Below are 22369 nucleotides of genomic sequence, written 5' to 3'. Positions count from 1 at the left end.
GCAGATTCTTTCATTGATCGGCCACCACCCGATCACGCGCCTTTGCATATCGCCCATCACTATGAAAGCTGTTCCCAGCTCGTGTGTGTTGCCGCAGCTCTGGTAGATGATGGTATGATTACCTCTAAACGTTCGCATCATTGATCCCTTCCAACAAACCCCCTGCAATGCTACGATGCCGAATCCACGTTCCTTGAGAACATCGGCGAGTATGCGTGTGCTCCCGATGAAGTTGAGAGATTTGCAATTCCACGAACCGAGTTTCCAATCGCTAGTCCCTTTTCGTCACAGTGGTCTTTGCCGATGGTTCAGGTCCGTACTCTCTTGTTGGTTGTTCGTTACGTATGTTTTTTAAAGGCTGGCTTTCAGGGCCTGACACCAAACCCCCTAAATTTCCGGAGGCCCATTCCTCCTTATTCCCGGTGGACCATGGTGCACAGTTTCACTTAGAGTCCCTCGCTGGCACTCGGACGATGATCAGCCGCCCCTAACATGGAGAACAGACGCTGTTGTGAGCCGATCCTGACATGGAAAACAGACGCTCAATAAGATTTGCACCTCCGGAGAGGAGCAAACCCCCCCTTCCCTGTCAGCATACGACCATAGTTCCCACCGGGGTTGGTTACCCGATCTTCCCTAAGGTTGCTCGTATCCCGGCCAGCACCGCGGGGATGTACGGATAGGAGTTGCTGGGTAAGAGGCCAAGGACCGCGAGATGGGGTCTATTTTATTCCTTCAGGTACGCGAAGTACCAATGGTACGCTTTACCCAGCATTCGCCGTAAAGCGATACAGGACACTATAAAAATACAAGAACATTAAAAACTAGGCAAGCATGTGTGTGAGAATAACTAGATGTTTCCAAATCCCAGCAAATGCATCTTTTCGCCTAATTGAGGTGCGGAATGGTGACGGAATTTAACTACTTTTTCAAATCAGATGTATGGCCAACGTACACTAAAATATTGTACAAGGTAGTACCACTGATGATCTCGTTCTTACTTACTTTAATAAAAAATATGTACTTTATTTGATTAGTATTCGTATACTAATTATCACTAAAGCTTTTTTAGATAGATGCCAATGAATAAAATCAATTTTCCCATGTCGCGGAGCTACTGATTCTCCATGTTACTAATTTTATCGTATTCTTCCAAGATTTGATCAGAATGGCATGGACAAATCACGCGATGAATATCGAACCATCGTTCAATCTTATTTTGAAAAAAGAAACTAAGCACAAACCAGTATGATGCAATCTAGGTCATTCAGTTGTTTGAAATGTTTATCACAAATCAAATCACGCCACCTAAAACTGTACACTAAAAAATTCGGACACATACTTGCAGAGCTCATCTCAATTCGACCATCTTACCAGGAAAGACGTGTACATTTTTGTTCTGTAGCATGGTCACGAACAATCTCCTCGGCATTTCACATCAAACAGCACTGTTAGCTCATGTTAAACTTGTATGTATTGGAGAAAAAACAGTGGTGGACTCTTCTTGCTGATGTTATATTTTAATGCTATTATGCTAGAAAATGCTATTAATCCTGTAATATGAACCCAGTATCCAGAATTCAGCACGCACAGATGGTGACCAATTAAAGTCAATTGAAGATACCCATTGCGTTTCGATTGAATTGACTAGACTGAATGTAGACTTTATCCAATGGTATGATTCTGAGTTCAACAATTAATTGACGATCTGGTTGCTGACATAATGTATCAACTGCGTATGCAACCATGTGCACTGCAGTATGGGGATAAAGCGCATGTATTGTGTAGTAAACAAAAAACAGTATTTTAGCATTGTTCATTTTTAAAACTCATCATTTTTCAATTGACGATTTTACACAGCCCTTGTTGAACAATTTCTTAACGTGACTTTCCTATATTTTTTCATTTCAGATTCCCGGCTGAGGGTGTTCGATTCGTTTCTAACCGGATTTCTCTGGGGTCCGGGTGGAATTATCTTCAGTAGAAGAAAGGAAACCGTTTGCGGCTTCGATTGGGTTTAAGCTAAGATAGCGTCTAGCATCTTGGTGCGGGACATTCATTGTGTCGTCGTTTCTTGTGATAGTCCCGGGTGTGGCCTGAAGCGCAATACAGAATCTTCTCTGCGGAGTCTGCGAGTTGAACCTCGGAACAGACATCGAGGCCCGGGTTGAAGGTAGGGGTGTCAGCTCCTGACATAGAAAAAGAAGAGCCATCTTAAGATCCTTGGAAGAGTGAGTACTCAATAACCGATAATCAACCTTGTGGTGCTTTGTAAACAGCGGTAAACAACGGTAGGGCAAGTCGAAGCATACGACAGCAGTAGCAACATGGGTGACACTATCCACTTTGGACCTGCGTGGTTGCGCAAAGTTGCTGCATTCGATAGTAACGCGATGAGCAGCATTGGTGGACCTCCCCACAGTGTTAACAACAACAATATAGGTAGTAGCAACAGCTCCAGCACCAGCAATAATCAGATCAACAGTAACAACAATAACAACAGCAGTAGCTCCGGTTCAGCTGGGGGCGGTGGCGGTGGCAGCTATTCGGCGACTCTTACGGCTGTCAATGCAGCAACAACAGCAGCAGCACTTGCCGCAGCAGTCACCACGACTACCCGTTACGCACTGGCCGAGTTCCGGTATGGGCGGGAGGAAATGTTGGCACTATTCGACGTGAAAGCGGTCAAAACGCCAGAGATACTGGTCAGCTTCAAAAATTTGTATGTTGACAAGGTGCAGTGTCCCCTGGCGTTGACCCCTTGCACCGACGATGATGTGGTACCGGAACCAGATACCAGGGTGAGCCTCTACTGCCGGATACATGGTTTGGTCAATTCAATGGTTAATATTGTGTTTTTTCTGCCATTACAGCGTATATGGCAGACAAGGAGTACTTCATTGGGCGTGCCAGGACGTGGCGCTCGTGGTGGTTCTGTTGATCGGGGAAGGGGTCGTGGTAGAGGCATCTATCTCGGCTACCAGCGGTCAACCTCTTTCTACGACGACGAATCCAGGAGCGTGGGAAGAGTGAGTATCATATTTGATAGATATGAAAAAAAATTAATAGCCTATTCAGATTACGACCATTGACGAGGTATTTGGGATGGTAATTGACAATGAGAAATTAAATAAGATGAGTGAACTTTGACATCAACATACTCTTTATCAAGTCAATGAATTCGTAATCTGAATAGACTATAAGGGTTGTGTACAAGACACGACCGTTCGACGTAAACTACCTAAAACCTCTTAGGAATTGGAATCTTTATGGACACCCTCCATTCAAAATAGATTTTCAGATTCCCGGCTTTTCCCGGTTGGAGGAAGTGGTACTAAAATATCGTATAGCGCATCTAAACAGGAAATTAGCTAATTTTTATGTTTGTTTTATTAGAGAGGGGATTAGAAAGGTCGTAGACCCGTTCATTATGAATCAATTCCAGTTTTGTCACATGCGGAATCGAATGAATTTTTTTGACGGAACTTATGGAACTTCTCGATTATGCCACGGTACGAGAACAAATCTCGCGCAATTAAATTGAACCAACTGCACAATTCCCTCATCGGCAAAGTAGCCGACATAATTGACCAAGACATTATTAATAATAATGAATATGCGATTCTGATTGAGCGGTTCGAGGATAAATGCCGGATCGAAGATAAACACATCGAGGCGCTGTTCACTCTACCGAAAGTTCAGAAGGAAAACTCTGTAGATCTCCGAAAGGTTGTGGACACGTGTGTGAAAAACGTTGAAGCGTTGAAGAAAAAAGGTCTGCCAATGTCAGGTTAGGGGAACGAATGGAATTTAATCTCCTGTCGTCTAAAATTAACAATGACACACGAAAGGCATGGGAAAGGAAACAGAAGTTCGGCATTCTTCTGGATTACCTCGGAACGATAGAGTTCCTGAAGAAACAGTGCCGGATCCTGGAGAAAATTGAAGCCAACTCTGAAACAGTGGACAACATGACGCCGACCGGCAGTAAAATCGTGTGTGACTACAAACACGAACTGTATAAGTGTGAACAATTTTAAAAGAACAGTGTTAATGAAGAATTTAACCATCTCCGAAAGTTTGGATTGTGTTTTAACTGTATGCCGAAAGGGCATCGTACGACCGATTGTTCTTCTTCGAACTCTTGTCGGAAATGCAGTAAGAGGCATCATACCTTGCGACACCCAGAAGAGAAGAAGCATGATGAAACGCAGGTGAAAACGTCCCCGGATGGTTTGAGTACCTATTTGACAGACGAGCGTAGAGCTCGTTCTGAGCTGCCCTCTGCTTGCACGTCCGAAACCGACCATAGTGAACAGAATGTCACAATGTGCACAACGGTGGTTACTCCGGCGTGATACTAGATTAAGATTACGGACGAAGCAGCGTATCATTTCTATGTCGAACGTGTCGAACACTAATCGAATCGTGTTCACAGTATAATTTCGTCACCAATTTGTTGGCACTAAAGAAGCACGCTACGGATTATCAAGTCAACAGCTTGAATGGCGGATCCACTAGAATCCATCATGTTCTTCGAACTACGATCAAGTCTCGGAATATTCGACAGAGCTTGAATTCCTAATCGCACCGAGGATCACCGGAGAGCTTCCGTCAAAATCGTTCGACATTTCGCACTGAAATTTGGCTGCACACCTCGCACTGGCCGACCAATAAGAAGAGTCGTGTGGATATGCTATTAGGTGCGGAAACATTCTGGGATTTGATGACAAAAGGACGAATGAAGCTGGCTGAAAATCTTCCATTGCACTCTGCTACCGAACTTGTATGGTCAGAGGTCAGTGAGAGGTGTGCTATCCGAAAAGAAATCAATCATAGCAAGAATGTTCTGTAACGTAATAGAAGAACAAGATGTGAATGCCACCTTACGGCGTTTCTGGAGTATTGAAGGTGCAGACAACTTTTGCACAACGACGACAAAGAAGCCAAATGACTGCATTGAACATTTTTTGCGTACCCACGAGCGAGATTCCGAAGACAGATTTACTGTACGGATGTCTTTCAATGAGCGAAAAGAAGAGCTAGGGGAAACATTCGACATGGCGAAAAGGCGCTTCCTGGGTTTGGAACGTAGGTTGGACCATCATCCGGAAATGAAAGAGGAGTTACTCCGCGTTTATCAATGAATACGAAGATCTCGGCCATATGCGAGAAATTGAAGCGAATGTGAATGCTATTCCAGCTTCCAATTATTATTTGCCACATCACCGGGTAGCATAATGACCAAATTAAGAGACGTCTTCGATGGGTCAGCGCCAACATCCACAGGCGTTTTGATAAACGATGTGTTGCATTGCAAGTTGGACCTACCATGCAAAACGATCTGGAATCTATTCTACTGAATTTCCGAGTCTTCCGGTAAGTCTTCACTGTAGATGTTCTAAGAATGTTCCGACAGGTTTCGGTCCTTGCTAGCGATGCTTTATATCAGCGTATACTGTACCGATCAAAGCGCACTTCTCTACTGAAGATTTCCCAGTTGCAAACTGTATCATACGGTTTAGCTTCATCGCCGTTTCTGGGCACCATAGCCACTATTTAAACTTGCGGAAGACGAACAACAAAAGTTTCCAGCGGCTGCAGCAGTTATCAAGCGGTCGTGTTACATCGATAATACTTTAAGCAGTGGCCATACAATTGAGGAAACGGTAAAGCTATGCACAGAACTCGAGAAGCTGCTACATTTTTTTTTGAGGGATGGTTTACTATGCACGTGGAGCAAGCGAGGAACTATAGCGAAGGTATTTCCCGTAAGAAGATTTTGAGCGACATAGCGAACATTTTTGATCCGCTGGGATTTGTGGATCCAGTAATTACTGCAGCCAAGTTGATATTTCGGGAAGTTGGAATGCTGATCATCAATTGGGATGACGAAGTGCCCGAACATCTGGCAAAACGATGGTGCAATTTTCGAGAGGAGCTCTACGTACTGAACAATCTGAAAATACAACGGTGGAACATGGATCGTCTGGAGCTGCACGGATTCGGAGATTTATCAGACGATGCGTATGGAGCCTGTCTCTATACACGCCTTGTGCAAATCAACGGTGCTGTTACCATGAAGCTTATAAGGCTGGTAAGCTATAACTACCCCTAGAGCGGAGCTAATGGCAGCTGTCTTATTATCTCGTATAATGGCCAAAGTTATTGATGCCGTCGATCTTCATTTCTCCTCGATAGCTTTGCGGAGCGTACCGGTCCTGCCGGAAAGTGAATTACCTGAGATACGACCAAGTTCCTGTTTGACAGTAACCGTAGAAAGGCTACCAATATTTGGGAGGTTGAGCAACTTTATGAAGATGAAGAACGCAACGCTGGTTTACGTCGTGCGCTTTGCTTACTATATCATGTCGAAAAGACGTGAAATAGTGAAAGGGCTACCGACTGTTCAGGAAACTACTCAAGCTTTGAAACTATTGTGCGATTGGTTCAATGTGAAGCTTTCCGACCAGAAATATTGGCGCTACAGAATGATTTAGAAACCAAACACCGCTTACGAAATCTGAACCCGTTCATGGACCCTGAGGATGGAAATTTGCGAGTTAGCGGTCGCACTAAGTGGGAGTTTATACCGTCACCAGATTTTGTTACTTGCGAAACATCCTTTCACTGAAGCATTGATTCGACACCAACACAAAGAAAACCTACACGCAGGCCAGAAGGCTTTGTTAGCAGTAGTCCGTCTACGGCCGCTCTATGTAAAATCCACCATGCGGAAGGTTATTAGATAATGCATCAAAGACAATCCAGTGAAAACTACTCAACTTGCTGGCCCTTTCCACATTAAGTCACACGCCGGGCTGAGAAAAGCGGTAGAGGTTTGATGACTAAAATCTATTCCGATAATGCCACTAATTTTGTTGGATCGCAAACTGAGTTGGAGCAGCTTGCAAAGCTGTTTGCCGAGGATCAACATACAAGGAAGGTGAACGAGTTTTACTGCAGCAAGGGGATAGATTGGAGCTTTATTCTGCCTAGGAGCCCCCCCTTCGTTGAGATATGGGAAGCAGGTGTAAAATCCGTAAAATTCCTTAAAGCGTATTTTGAGTTCTCGCAACTTGACATTCGAGGAATTGACAACGGTGATGGTGCAGATCGAGGCTCAACTTAACTCTCGACCGCTGACGCAATGTAATGATGACCCCAACAATCTAACCGCGATAACTTCCGCGCACTTCATCATTGGTAGAGAAATGCATTGTATCTCTGAACCATCTTACCTCAACTTGAAGGAATCTACATTATCACGATGGCAACTTCTACAAGCGATGCAGCAGCAGTTCCCAGGCAGAAGCCATAAACAGAATAACAAAACATGATATGGACTTGATTGATATAAGAGATAAAAGAACAGACAACAATATCAAAAATTTGCACCGAAATATCATTTAAATGTCAAGATATGCTGTGGATAAGAACAAACTAATGGCACTTGATATTGATCACTTCTTACAAATAGCATAACTTGATCTCCTTATGATATTTTAGTGCAAAATATTGATATTGTCGTCTGATCTTTTATCTCTTTTATCAATCATGTCCATATCTCATTTTCCTATCTTATCAACATTTGATATTATTGAGCTATTTTCGTCTACTCGGGATTTTGGACGATGGACCTTCGAGTACTAACCAGAACTACAAAACCGTCAAAAATGGTTCAAGGTTACCAAAATACGACTCGATGCACTAGTGCTAATCATCGAGCAAAATACTTCACCAATGCACTGGCAGCTCGCCAGAATCACCGCTCTTCATCCGGGCCAGGATAATGTTATTCGAGTTGCCACGTTGAGAACGATGAAAGGAGAATGTAAGAGAGCAGTAACTGAAATTTCCCTACTGCCATTGGATGAAGATTGGGGATTGAAATACAGCAACAGTTCACTAACTGGTCGCTTTTTAACTGGACTGTTTTTTAACTGTGCTAACTGGTTCGCAATGGACTTCAAAATGGCCGATTTGTGGCTTTGTTTGTCTTATATGAACTGTGAGTGGGAGTGGGTAGAGTCCTGTAGGAAGAGTACCGCCTTGAGCCACGTTAAACAGGCGTTCTGCTCGTTTGAAACGCGCATTTTATTGGCGTTGTGGTTGTGGTGGTTATTGGCGTTATTTTGACGGCCCTGCTATTATAGTCACTGTAGAGAGGGTACCAATGATTTGTGAGTTTCCTAACGTATATTATTTAACACTTCATTTTCACTCCTCATTTCCAGGGTGAACGACCATGGCTGGAACGCAACGGTACCGGAGGTCCCCTCGGTGGCAGCGGAGGAACCGGCGGTGGCGAAGTGGATTGGAACAATACTTCGTCATCGCCCCGGAAGGAGTTCGGGGTACGGCCACGGACGACCAACATGGAAAGTTGGCGCCGGGCTCGCCCGGATGACGAACCTAGCGCAACGGACTGGCGCAGTGGTAATCTGAACACCAGTGGTGGCAGCAGTGGTTTGTCCGGCACGGGCATGCGGGATAAGTGGTCTCGTTCTACCAGCTGGCGTGATGAGGATAGTGGAACCAACGATTTAGGTCGAACTGGAATAAGCAGCCTTCATCCATCAACTAGTAGCGAACGGATTATTCCGAGCTCGGGAGCGTACAAGCCTCGGTTATCGGCGCTGAGTGGAGGCACTGGGGATTTGAGCACCAGCGGTGGAACTGGTCCTATGAGTGCATTACGACGTAACTGGGATACGGAAGATCAACTTCCTGAATGGGCAACGGAGAATCCTTCAGACTATGGAGGAAGCTTCGATGCCAGTGGGGCGTTCCATGATTCCGATAACGACGTCGATGGTCGACTAGACGACGACGGAAACAAGGAAAACTATGTGAACAGAAAGGAAGGCTCTTCGGGAAGTTCCAGGAGAAGTGCATCGTCGAAGGAAGGTAGTGCCAGCAAAGAACCAACCCCGAATCATTTGATGGAAAAAACTGAATTGGCGGAAGAACCCCAGAAAGCCAGTGTGAATGAGGAGCAAAAGGTGCTGGAACAAAAAGAGGCAGCTGAATCTAATAAACCGATGGAGGACAGCTCAAGTGGAAAAGGCATGTCGTCTACTAAAGAGTCTGTTAGTCCCCATCCTTCATCGGTGGACACTCCAAAGATAACACAAGAAGTGGCGGCTGAAATCGAGACCCATAAAACGGCCGCCAATAGCAATAGTAGTACTGTTGAAGTAAGTACAGAAGCTAGCGAGAGTCCAAGTAGAGGTCGTGAAACGCAGTCTAGAGATGTGCCGAAGAAATCTGCTTCCAGTTCAAGTGTTGACCGGATGCAAGAGGTGGCCGATGATATGGTTGCTCAGTTAATTATGGACGATGAGTACACGGGCGCAGGAGATACGGACCCCAGTCCGGTATCCAGGTCGTTGGACAAATCGCCTGTTCTTGGTGCTCAAATTCCAATGAACATACTACTGACTAAGGAGCCTGTAGCCATGCAACAGTTATTCGGAAGTAGTAGTTCAAGTAGTGGCAATCGTAACATACTGCTTTCCATGGATCGGTTGCATGGCGTAGGTGCTCAGATGCCTCCAATCCATCAAACCGGGACGGATATTTGGTACTACAGGGATCCGCAAGGAAAAGTTCAAGGTCCTTTTCCAGCATCAGAGATGACCGAATGGTACAGGGCCGGTTATTTTGATGACTCGCTCTCTGTGCGTCGTTCATGCGATGAAATTTACACGACCCTCGGACAACTTGTAGCTCTCTGTGGCGGTGCCATTCCATTTTTGAACTCAATGAGTATACCACCGATTAAGAGTAGTAGTATTAACTCAAAACAACAGCATCAGCAGCCCCAGCCTCAGCCACCCCAAGCTCCCACTAGCTCATTCCAACAACAGAAACCTGCCTCCACGTTACAGCATCTGCAGCAACAAGCTCCACCTCTCGAGACGGATCTGACGGCTCAGCTGCAGTTCACTAAAAAGCTCCATATGTTGCGTCAACAGAGCCTGATAATGCAAAAGCTGAGTTCGGCCGATGGCTGGACTTTGCTCTCTCAGGAACAGCAGAATGCAATTATTGCCCAGCATATGGCTCAACTGCAGCTGAACGACAGTATGTTGATATCTCCCTCGCTTCCGACGCCTACCAGCTCATCGAATCCGCCGAATCCGGCAAGTATTTTCGGGGGTGTCGTCCCACCGCAGGATTCGCTAGTCAATCTCAAACAGGCGCAGCAGCAACAGCAGCATCAAGTACAGCAGGTTCAAGCACAGCAACAACAGCCGCAACCTGGGCAGCATCCGGTGTTGGAGCAGCTGCAGAAAACGAGTAGTCTCAGTAATGCGTTCCAAAAAATGCACGACTTCGGACAGCCACAGCCTGCGCGACAAATGCTGGGTAAGTGAAATGCAATTGAACCAGTGTATGATAAATTTCTCGTGCATATACAATGTCAAGATTATATGACGAAAGTTTAAAGTTGTTAATAGTAAACTGAGTTGATTGATACATAAACTATCAAAAGTTAGTTTTTTAAGTCTTTACGTACATGTTGTTTACGAGTAAAGCGAGAAATGCTGTTGCCCATACTTTTTGGCTAGATAAAAATTTCATATTCATTTTTTTTCAGGGAATTTAAACGTAGATCCCACTGCCGGTCATGATCATTTGGGGCAACTGATTCACAACATTAACTTTAATCATCAACCTCCAGTACAAAACCTTCCACTTGGCTCCAATATGTTGTTGAAGCATAACCTCATAGGTAACCTGACACCGCAGCAGCAACAACAACAGCAGCAGCAACAACAGTCGCAGCCATCCCAACAATCCCAAGCACCAAAACCGAATATAGAAAACGATCCAATTCAATCACTGCTCATGCAACTATCGATGCATAAACAACAGCAGCAGCAACAACAACAACAGCCGCCACAGCCATCTAAAACACCAGTGGAATTGATGTCTCCGTGGTTACAAACGCAAACAATGCCACCACAGCAACCCCAGCAACCAGCGTTACGCTCGTTGAGTAGCGGTTGGGGAGATCTCCCCCCTACGAGTGCTTCTTTTGGTTCGCTTTTGCAGCAAACTGCTTCGCAACCGCAGCATTTAGGGGGTCATCCGCTGGTGAATGCAAGCTCTGCTAACGAACCTCAGGCTCCATCAGTTGTTTCGTTGTTCAAACATCATCAACAAACTGAAAAGCAGAATCAAGAGAAACTGGTTTCCGAACCACACCAACAGCAACAGCAACATTTGCAACAGCAACAGCAGCAGCAGTTACAACACCAACAACAAATGCAACAGCAGCATCAACAACAACAAAGTCAGCATCATAATCATCAGCTGCATCAGCAACAGCAGCAACAACCGCAAGCAACAAATCATCAGCAGCAACAACAGCACTTTGAACGTACTCATCAAAAGCAACAGCATCAGCAAGTTGAAAATTCTGTTACACAACAACAGCAGCAGATTTTGCAACAACAACAACAACAACAGCAACAACAGCAGCAGCAGCAACAATATGCCCAGAAGCCATCGAAGGATGATAGGAAAGAGCAAGAGCTCCACGCTCAGCAGCAAGTCCAACAACAGCTGCAGCAACGGCATTTCCAACCACCTGCCAAACAAGAAAAGCAACAATCAAAGCCTGCTCAACAGAAGGCAGTTAATAATGTTGATGTCGAAGAACCACCAGTTCACCAACAACAACAACAACAACAACAGCCACAACAGCAACAAGCTGTAAAGTTTCCCCAACAGAAGGGTAACAAGAAACAACAGCAGTCCAACCAACAGCATAAGCACCATGTTGATGATGATCAGGGTGAATTCATCAACATGAAGAAAGAGATGGAGGAGAAAAAACGCCAGAAAGAGTTGAAAAAGCAACAACAGGAGGAACTTAAACGCAAGCAGGTCGAGGAAAAGAAGAAGCAAGAAGAGGTGGACGCCCAAAAGAAGGCCAAGCTTCTCGAGGTTCAACGGCGCGAAGCGATTAAGATTCAAGAGCAACAGCAACCACGTCCGGTTACGAAGGTAGCTCCGTGGTCCGCTTCGGTTGCCGAAACGGTCAACAGCGGGCCAAGCCTGGACGAAATTCAAAAAGCCGAACGCGAACGGCGTGCCGCTTTGGTCCGCCATGAACAGTCTCTCCGCGAACAACAACATCAGCAAGAGATTCTCGAGCTCCAGTCCCATCTAGATAGCAAGCTCAAGTGGAATGCCCAAAACTTGATACCACAAAATGTGAAATCCCTGGCGGAAATTCAAGCTGAGGAAGCCGCAGCTGCGGATCGCGCTCGAGAAAAGAATGCCGCTGCGCTAACTGCGGCTTCGATTGCTGCATCCGCTGCGAAGGCTGCCAAAAAGGAAGAAATACTCGGAACGGCCGTTTGGCAGAGCCAAGGCAGCGTTCTGACCTGGAACACAACTAAACTGTGGACCAATTCCGGTGACGAACAGAACAGTCTCAGCTCTGGTGGTTTCTGGGAAGAACCGAACCCTTCGAACAAAAACGGTCGTCAGAAGCAGAACCACCAGCAAGCTGCCCAACAGCAGCAAGCCCAAAGTCAGAAGCAAATGCTGAGCAAGAGCAAGACTATGGGCAGTATCTCGACTGCTTCGTCATCGAATGCCGTAGCTGCAGCCAAGCAACAGCAGCAGAAGAATCAAATGCAACAGCAACAGCATAAGAATGCTTCCAAGGGCGCCCCCGGTGCGGGTAAGAACTCGGGAGGATCTTCCGGTGCAGGTGGTGATCGCCGAGAGCGTAGTCAGGGTGCCGATCACACCAACGAGTTCACTGGGTGGTGTACCCGCGCATTGACCTCGCTTAACAGCAATGTTGATAGTGAGTTTGAGTTTTTTCGAGGACATTCGTGAAATTTGTGATATTGTTTTCCCTTTCAGTTCCCACGTTCGTTGGTTTCCTGCAGGACATTGAATCACCGTTCGAGGTGAAGGACTACATAAGACTCTATCTTGGTAAGGACACAGCAGAATTCAATAATTCTGTCGAAAGAAAACCGTTGATCTTCTCGATTCACAGGCGAAACGAAGGAATGTGCAGAATTTGCCAAACAGTTCCTGGAGAGACGCTCCAAGTACAAGAACCAGATGCGCCAGAAGAACGCCCATATTGACGACATGTGCAAACCGGCCCCGGCCATCAACCCGTCGTCCAATGATTTCCAAGAGATCAAGGTAGGTTTAGCGCTTGGTATTGATGGCGGTTTACCGCTTGAGACTAGTTCCGTTTGGAATGGTGTCAACATTTTGTAGAAGTTGTCATTCAAGGTATTTTTCACCATATGGAGCAAGATATTCGTCTTTGGAACATCTAAGATCTGTTTCTCAAAAAATCCCTTTTATTTGTCTGATAGATCTGATTATTCAGTCAAAATGCGTTTAATATGCTTACGATAATCCGGGGTATAAAGCAGGGTTATGCAAAGTAGAAAAAAGTTTACAGTAATTACAAATATTTCTAACACATTACTACTGGTTGGGGTGTCCTACAAAATGCTGAACTCAAAAGGCTGAAATCTCAAAAGACTGAAAATCTCACAAGGCTGAAAGTATCAAAAGGCTGTAAAGTATCAGGTGGAATTAGAGTTTCCATTTCCCGGCCATTTTCGTTGTCCCGGGATTCGGGATAAACTTGTTCGTTTATCCCGGGAAATCCCGGGATCCCGGGATTTTTAGATGTTTCCTTAGAAAACTTATTTTTTTAATTTAAAAACGATTTTATTCAATATTCAGGGGTAAAGTTCATATTTTAGAAAAGCCAGATAATACAGAGTTCAAATTGAAACTCATTTCAATTCTAATTTGAATCGATTCTTTCGAGAAAAAAACTACTTCTAAAAGCAAATAATATTCACGTTTTTCTCGGAAGGTAGAGTACCCTTTTGGAATATATGAGAAGAAGGGTTCGCCGAGTCCGAGAAGAAGGGTTCGTTGGCGGTTGAAGTCGGCTTGACTGTTCGCATTGTTTTGAATATGCATAGGTGTTCTGATAAGAACTACCCAGCCAGATGTACATCAATATATGTACGCTTCTACCGCCGGCGCATGGTGTCTTTTTCTTTGTCAATCCTTCTTATCGTTGGGATCCAAGCTCTAAAACAACAATAAGGGCCGACTGTTTACTTCGATGACATTTACTTCCAGGGTGCAGCAGCCGTAAAAAGTGTAGACAACAACCTTCCGTGCACCATGTTTACGGTACTCGTCACTGAGTGGCGATACCGGCGTTTCTATCTGTGTTGTTAAGCCTGCTACTCTATGTTCTGAGATTTTCACATTTTCCACCATGAGCTCATGGAAGAATGGTAGTTGGAAATCGATAAAATGTATGGGAAAATCAAGTATTTTGCAAATTTATGGAAAATGGTGGTGTTTTTGAAGAAAGTGGTGATAAGGAATGAAGTATGAGGTGAAAATATTGTCTCCTGCACTTAGTTTGCACTGATTAGTAGTCTAATAGTGATGAAATTTCGATTTTACTACCATTGAAAAAACGCCATCTCTTGCATTAATCGTTTTGACTGGTACCTTATTGCATATTATTCGGCAACTCGGCCGTACGAAACCATCTAAAACAATATTTTATGCAGCGACCTGCATTACTGCTTTCTAGGCATAGAGTACCTGCACCGAATAAAAATGCTCTCAATGAATTGGTGAACTAACCTCGTCCCCTGTTCAGTATAATGGTTAGGCTGAGGAATTTTATCCTCACTGTTGGTCATAAAATAATCGTTTTGCATCTTCAAAATAGAAATTTGGTTAATCAAAATAAATTAAACAGTTAAGACATTAAAATATTCTCAGATTATTTACTATGGAAAACTAAGGCTCTGTAAGAAATTAAAAAAATAGGCAGAGCATCGGGGTAGGACCACTTGTACTTGCGCATGTGCTGGAAAATTTGTTGTACGAACGTCGATTAGAAGGACATGAATTGGATCAAGAATTGTTATGGAGGCAAGAAGCTCAGGAAGACTGACAAGGCAAGGTGAATATCAGCTAGTGTACACAACCTCGCTGTAGACGGGAGATGGGTAGGAAGCAGGTGCCAAATAGATGTAGCTGATCTTGTACTGTAGATACTTGTCGTTTAATTAATAGAGAACTGTAGCTGCTGGAAAAAGTATAAGTCAGTAGCCCTCCATTTAGTATACCAGGAATCTAATATTTTTTGTGAAGGTGTTCTATTAACTATCTCCAATATTTTCATGTCTTTTCCTCTCTTACTAATTTAATAATAAGATGATATCGATTGTGCATCACAAAGAACTTTGGCTCCGTATACATGCCTGAGCATCCCAAATAAACGAGTTGAAAAAATCATGTCTGATGGGAGGTATAAAAATATGATATGAGCTTGTCACCTAAGTTGGGTTTCGCGTTCAAAACAAATAACTTTTGTAAGAAGAAAAATTACACTGTTTGCGAACCGGAAATGAAACAGTATTTTTTGTCCCGGGTATCCCGGGATTTTCGGGATTTAAAAACTAATATCCCGGGAATCGGGAAATCCCGAATTTTCCTAAATCCCGGGATTTTTTGTCCCGGGATGTCCCGGGATGGAAACTCTAGGTGGAATGTATCGAAAGGCTGAAATTAATGGTATGCAATGAATCTCAACCGTACGATGGAGTACAAAGTGAGTGCTGAACAATGAATAGAAAATAAAGGATAGAGAATAAGGAATAAAAAAAGAAAAATAAGAAAAAAGAAGTAAGAAGGAAGGAGCAAGACGGATGAAGGTAGAAGGAATGAGGGAAAAGGGAGAAATCAGAAGAAAAAAGGAACAAGGAAGAAGGAAAAAGGGAAGAATGAAAGGGAAAGAATGGACAAGGAAGAAGCAAGAAGGATGAAGGACGACGTAAAAAGAAAAAAAGGAAGAAAAAGGGAAGATAGGAGAAAGAAGAAGGAAAAACGAGGAAGAAAGATGTAAGAAAGAATAATAAAGAAAGAAGTGTGATGTACTATCACTAAGATGATAATAATAATTATTTAAACAATATGTTACCGTATCCGTATAAGGGGCTTCTTTATCGAATTGGATGCTGGGTCATTAGGCCGAATGGTCATTAGGCCGAATGGTCATTAGGCCGAACGGTCATTAGGCTTAATAGCCATTAGGCCGAATGAGAATTGGGGTGTGAGAAGGAAGAAAGAAAAAGGAAAAGGGAGGAAGATGTATGAAGGAAGAAAGAAGAAGTATGAAGGAAGAAAGAAGAAGTATGAAGGAAGAAAGAAGAAGTATGAAGGAAGAAAGAAGAAGTATAAAGGAAGAAAGAAGAAGTATGAAGGAAAAAAAAAGAAAGAAGAAGGAAGAAGGGAGAAGGGAGAAGGAAGAAGTAAGAAGGAAGAAGGAAAATGGAAGAAGAAAGAAGGAAGAAGAAAGAAAGAAGATGGAAGATGGAAGAAGGGAGAAAAAAGAAGGAAGATGGAACAAGGAAGAAGGAAGAAGGAATAAGAAAGAAGAAAGAAGGAAGAAGGAAGAAAGAAGAAAAACGAAAAGAAGGAGGAAGAAGGAAAGAAGGAAAGCGGAAGAAGGAAAAAGAAAAAAGGAAGTAAGAAGAAGAAAGAAGGAAGAAGATATAAGAAAGTAAAAGGAGAAAGAAGAAGAAAGAATGAAGAAGGAAGAAGAAAGCTTAGCTTAGCTTAGCTTAGCTAGCTTAGCTTAGCTTAGCTTAGCTTTGACTGACTACACATATCTATGGTTGCTGCTCCGTGAGAATGAAGAAGGAAGAAGAAAGATGGAAAAAGAAAAAAAAGGAAGAAGGAAAAAGAAAGAAGGAAGAAAGAAGAAGGAAGAAGGAATAAGGAAGAAGGAAGAAAGAAGGAAGAAAGAAGAAGGAAGAAAAAAGAAAGAAGGGAGACGAGAGAAAGAAGAAAGAAGAAAAAAAAAGAAAAAGGGATAAGAAAGAAGGAAGAAGGAAAAAAGAAACAGGAAGAAGGAAGAAGGAACAAGAAAGAAGGAAGAAGGAAGAAGGAAGTAAGAAGAAGAAAGAAGGAAGAAGAAATAAGAAAGAAAGAAGAAGAAAGAATGAAGAAGGAAGAAGAAAGAAGGAAAAAGAAAGAAGGAAGAAAGAAGAAGAAAGAAGGAAGAAGGAATAAGGGAGAAAGAAGAAGAAAGAAGGAAGAAAAAAGAAAGAAGGGAGACGAGAGAAAGAAGCTAATTCGGCCTAATGGCCATTCGGCCTAATGACCGTTCGGCCTAATGACCATTCTGCCTAATGACCTTCGGCCAAATGGCCTGACACCATCGAATTGAAATATTTAACAAGTATAATATGTCTCCGTCTAAGTCAACGGCTCAGGCTCTACGCGGTCTATACTGTCGTATGCCGCCTTGAAATCAACGAACAGATGGTGCGTTGGGACCTGGTATTCACGGCATTTTTGAAGGATTTGCCGTAAAAAGATCTGTAAAGGTCTGGTCCGTTGTCGAGCGGCCGTCAACGAAGCTGGCTTGATAACTACCCGCGAATTCATTCACTAATGGTGACAGACGACGGAAGATGACCTGGTCGCTAGAAAGTTCTCACACTCCAGCTTGTCGCCTTTCTTGTAGATGGGGCATATAACCCATTCTTTCCCCTCCTCCCGGTAGCCGTTCAGTTTCCCAGATTCTGACTATCAATTTGTGCAGGCAAGTGGATAACTTTTCGACTGCTGCATCTCCAGTGTTGAGTTGCTGATTTAAGATAGGCACGTCACGCATACCAAAGACATATCCTTCCTCGAAAATGTCCAACAAAACTACACCACAGTGGTCAGTTTGCCTCCTCATTGCAGTAGTCATCGTATGCAGCCGCTCGGTGTGAGCTTTATTTCTCCCCTCAAATCGAACTTTTCGAAAGCAATCGAAGCTTTCCTCAGGCGGAATTCGGGCAAGGTGCTCGCAGTCAATAATGTGAGCGCCTTGTTCGGAGAAGCCTACTTAAAGACCACAACAGCTTCCATGCCACAGAGTAGATTCAAAGCTACGGGAATCGCACCCTTTAATCGCTTAATTTTTACTGTCTCTGATTTCGCACCGTCTGAAGTAACTGATGCTCCGGAAGCCGTGGAACAACCCACCGAAATCGACGGTCTTACATTACTGCCGCATCCTGAGCAAGTCGATCAATCCGCCGAGCAACCAATACTTCTACGCCCAGACCCAGCGTTAGAACTTCATACCGAGGATGACGACGTAGGCTTTTTCTTCGGATTCGACGAATCCGACTAACCCATCTTCCAGAACATCGGTGGGGTTCGTATCGATGAGGCTATGCCTTGCTCCAGCCAGGCAACTGCTAACTTATCATTCGAAGAAGTGTCTGATGTCACTTCTGAAAAAAATCCTTACCAAAGGTAATCGCCAAGAAAAATCGTAAGAAGACAAGGCGTGCGAAAGCGACAGAATTGACTTCAAGCCCCTACCGGCGAAGTACTAAAGAACTTCATCCCTCGAATGACATAAAACAACTTGAGAAGTCGGAACGCAAATCTAGAGTTTCCCCGAAACATCCGTGAAAGCCAAGAGTTGGTGAGCAGACCTTATTCCAAAATATCCTCCAATACCTTTTCCGAACTACATCTATCACATGTTAGCATTAGCATTAGCATTGAGCATTTCGCACAAATTCGTAGGTGGTACAAGCCAAGATAATTGTATGAGAGTAGCATCACTTTCATCCGTTACCACAGATATTGATTTGGAACTAATCAATATCTTTTAGATGAAAGTAATCCACTCTCCAATAGTCGAGATCTGTCCTGGACACTTCCTTGCGAATGCTGAGGAAGAAGAAGGATGGTTTGTTGGACACCTACTTAAGAAAGATGCAGAGAACTCTACGACCTCTCATAGGTGCCACGGAAGGTTTTGGGGTTTGTGTGAAAGGTTATAACAGTAGGAATCGTTTTGGTAGAACGGAAACACGGAAAGAACTAAGAAAGATAGAAATACAAAGTAGGAAATGGACGAGCCAGAAATTGAACCCACAACCTCCTGCTTATAAGGAAGAGGCGATAGCCACTAGACCACCGAGCTCGTCCGAACTACATCTATCACATGTTGTGCATATATCGAGTTTCAACAATAGTAATCAATTTCCAGTCCGGGTGCCTTAATTCCCCGAACATAGGCAATTAACTTTGAATGGACTAAATGGTATTTAGTTTGTCGGAAGATACGTGAGTCATGTTTCTCCAGTAGGCGGATCGACCGATCGTCGAAAGTTAGTTTTGCTTTACGCGGTCGCCGTAATTTTGTTCTGCTTTGAGCGGGTGAGTAAATAAATTAGAAAGTAAAAGTTTGTTTCTTGTCCAGTCGTGTTTCTCCAGTAATCGGATCGGCCGGTCGTCGAGAGTAGCCATCGGGAAAGTAAGTACAATGCGTGTGTTATTCGTCGCGGGCAGAAGAAAAAAATATTTTTTGATATTCGACGAATAATGCGCTTGTATTGCACTTTGATTCGGTCGAGACAAGTGCGATCTTCTATAGCTTGCCATCGGGAAAGTAAGTTCAGTAAATGTGTTATTCGTCTCGGGCGGAAGAAAAATATCCATTTGATATTCGGCGCTTGTATTGCGCTTTGCTCCGGTCAAGCAAGGGCAAGTAAGTACAGAATACTGCACGTCGGTTCGGTCATCAAAAACGCGATCCTCCACAGTTTGCATATGCCATCGGGCATGCATGGTGACTAAAATGTCCATGCTCGATTCATAGACACGTCGAACGATCTGGTATCGTTGTAGTTTGTGCGGTCGGGAAGTAAATCAATAGATATGCGTTTGATCGTGTTCCTGCTCGGTGTGCAGGTAGTTGGTTTGTTCTGATTTGAATCGGTGCCATCGAAAGTGGTACATGTTACATTGAGTAAATTTTTCAGGAGACGCATTTTTCCAAAAACATCGAATAATAAATTCTTATTTGCAATTTTTTGCAACTAAACTGTACGAACATGTTATGACTGATGTGCCTAAAGATAGTAGTGAAAAATAAGCGAAGTTTATGACAAATTTCAATTTTATTGGAGCGAATTGCACATGTACCACTATTGATGGGAACAAAAGGAAACAGAAACCGAAAAACGTTGACAGTAAAAGTGGTACATGTACATTTTTAAAATCATTCTAAACAGCACTAAACTATCTTGAAATTCAAAATATAATTAAAATCTGTTGTGAAAACAGTCATGTTGCCAAATTTTCTTTTAAATAAGCTGATTTTAGTGAGTGGAACTGTATATGTACCACTTTTTCTGGCAAGGAAATGGCCATTGTGATATATACCAGAAAATGAAATGTGCATATCTCCAGATTTAGTTGCCAAAAATCAATTTTTCGTTATTCCCTTACTAGATCTTTGCTAATAGAAGCCGTTGGTGTAAAAAACTCAAAATTAACAAAAATGGTTTATGTACCACTTTCGAAGACACCGGTTGATTTGTACGACCAAATCATTGTTAGGTAAAACCACTGTGTATAAAGAATGGCACGGTCGTATCGCTTATCAGAGTGAATCCAGATCCAACGATGCCTACCAACTAACTGATAATCCTTCCTGTGGTTTTTGTAGGTACATATGAACACAATCCTGAGAAGCTTTAACCAACATAGTTTTCTCAGAAAAAATATTTCAAGCTCTTTTTAGTGGTATTGTATTCAACCGTCGAGACGAGTTTATTTCTCTCCATTTAATGCCACTATGTTTTGTTATCTTTGCAGATACGTATTTCGACCACAACTTTACGTTCGTCTTCAGTGTCTCGTACTTGACTCGACTTCAAGTCGAAGTCGAAGTCAAGTCAAGTACGAGACACTGAAGACGACCACACATATGTGGTCGAAATACGTATCTGCAAAGATAACAAAACGTAGTGGAATTAAATGGAGAGTACTGAACTCGTCTTAGACGGTTGGATAGTTTTCTCATTTATTGGGCGTAGTATGTACAGATTTCCATAGAGTTCAGCTAAAGCTCCAACAATTCCATCTCGATGAGTTTTTGCTCCAGTTTCATCAAACGTAATATTGAACCCTTTATGTATCAAACGTTTCACTGATAATAAATTCGATTTCATGTTTGGGACAAACAAAACATCTTCAAGAGTAATTACTCGACGATTTTCGTTATTATCAATAACTGTTATTTTGCCTGACCCACGACCTTTTGACCTTTCCTTCATTCCGTTGGCCACCCAACCATCGTCTTGCACTTTGTCATCAAAAAAATGGAAGAAATTACGACGATTTGCGATATGACACGTAGCTCTAAATTCCAGTACCCACTGGTTGTTCTCCGTTTCGTGATCGCCCTGCATAACAGTGTTTGCCTTCTCTTTTTTATACTTCTGCTTTGATTTTCCAGCTTCCATTTGATAAACTTTTCACATTTGGCCTTCTGATGTCTGAAGCGTTTCATACTCTTCTGGTAAACTACTAAACAGGATCGCAACAAGCCATTGGTCATCCAATATCTTCTCCGGTTCTAAGCCATTCAGTTTTTCGAATAGGTCAGTTAGCTTCCCTATGTGGGTTTCCATATCTCCTTGTTTTTCTAAGCGCATTTGACAGATCTTTCGCATCACGGATACCTTTGTACTCATTGTCCGCTTCACATGGAATTTTTTCTAAGTTTTCCCAAGCTTCACTTGCTGTCTTAGCTTTCTTAATGAACACTTAATTTTTTTACCGGGATCTCAGCAAAATGTTGAACTTTTACCGAGATTCGCACAGCCGTGCCCCACCAAACATGATTTATGCCGAGATTTTAGCAAATATTTTGCCGAAAATCAGCTAACAAACGCCATTTTTGCTGAAATATCAGTTTTTTATTTTGCTGGCGCACGGCTGTGCGGATTTTTGCCGAGCTGCAGAAATAAAAACTTAGTGTGTGTGGACGAGTTGATTGTCTTCAACAGCCAACCCGATAGTTGCCAACGCCAACTCATCTTTATTCGTCCACGCTTCAGTCACTGGTTCAGGTTTATCTTATTTGACAGCCTTCCAACATCCTTCTTTGACCAAGAGAAGCTTCATCCGAAAACTCCAGTTGTCATAGTTGGATCCGTTCAATCTTGGAAATGACACCAGTTTCTCTGACATGGTAGAACTTGATAAGGATTTGAACTTCTATGATTCTAGATCTTGACAGCTTCAGTGATCTGTGACTGGGCCCATAACGTATGGGAGTTCACCCATACCAATCAAGTAATTCAAGCGGGTTAAAGAGTTGAACAATTTCTTATTTATTGATGTTACTTCTACCACTGCTTGAACAAGAATGAACTACTCACTACAGATTCGCTAACACTTCTAACAATATATAATAAATGTACAATCGATTCGTACATTTCTAACAATATGACATTCG

The 22369-nt window shown here is 43.1% G+C and overlaps 1 protein-coding gene and 1 long non-coding RNA gene across 3 annotated transcripts in view; both read left to right on the top strand.

Annotated features, from left to right (window-relative positions):
• LOC134202906 (GIGYF family protein Gyf) overlaps positions 1 to 22369 on the top strand; it is a 119291-nt gene that overhangs the window by 76786 nt on the left and 20136 nt on the right. The window contains exons 2-8 of one of the 2 annotated variants that reach the window (XM_062677904.1): positions 1912 to 2173; positions 2280 to 2801; positions 2874 to 3029; positions 8238 to 10374; positions 10607 to 12835; positions 12895 to 12969; positions 13034 to 13188. In XM_062677904.1, coding sequence (XP_062533888.1) covers positions 2328 to 2801; positions 2874 to 3029; positions 8238 to 10374; positions 10607 to 12835; positions 12895 to 12969; positions 13034 to 13188 — 5226 coding nt within the window. In that variant the 5' untranslated portion in view covers positions 1912 to 2173; positions 2280 to 2327. Of the gene's footprint in view, positions 1 to 1911; positions 2232 to 2279; positions 2802 to 2873; positions 3030 to 8237; positions 10375 to 10606; positions 12836 to 12894; positions 12970 to 13033; positions 13189 to 22369 lie in introns of both variants that reach the window. The other variant, XM_062677915.1, reaches the window with a different exon arrangement.
• Positions 13199 to 16997, top strand: LOC134202913 (uncharacterized). The gene is made up of 2 exons (XR_009977374.1): positions 13199 to 13587; positions 15589 to 16997. It is a non-coding gene; the product is annotated as an uncharacterized LOC134202913 (long non-coding RNA).

Source organism: Armigeres subalbatus, chromosome 1, assembly GCF_024139115.2.
Source record: "Armigeres subalbatus isolate Guangzhou_Male chromosome 1, GZ_Asu_2, whole genome shotgun sequence".
Taxonomy (NCBI): Eukaryota; Metazoa; Arthropoda; class Insecta; order Diptera; family Culicidae; genus Armigeres; species Armigeres subalbatus.
This window is presented reverse-complemented; position numbering and strand designations above follow the sequence as displayed.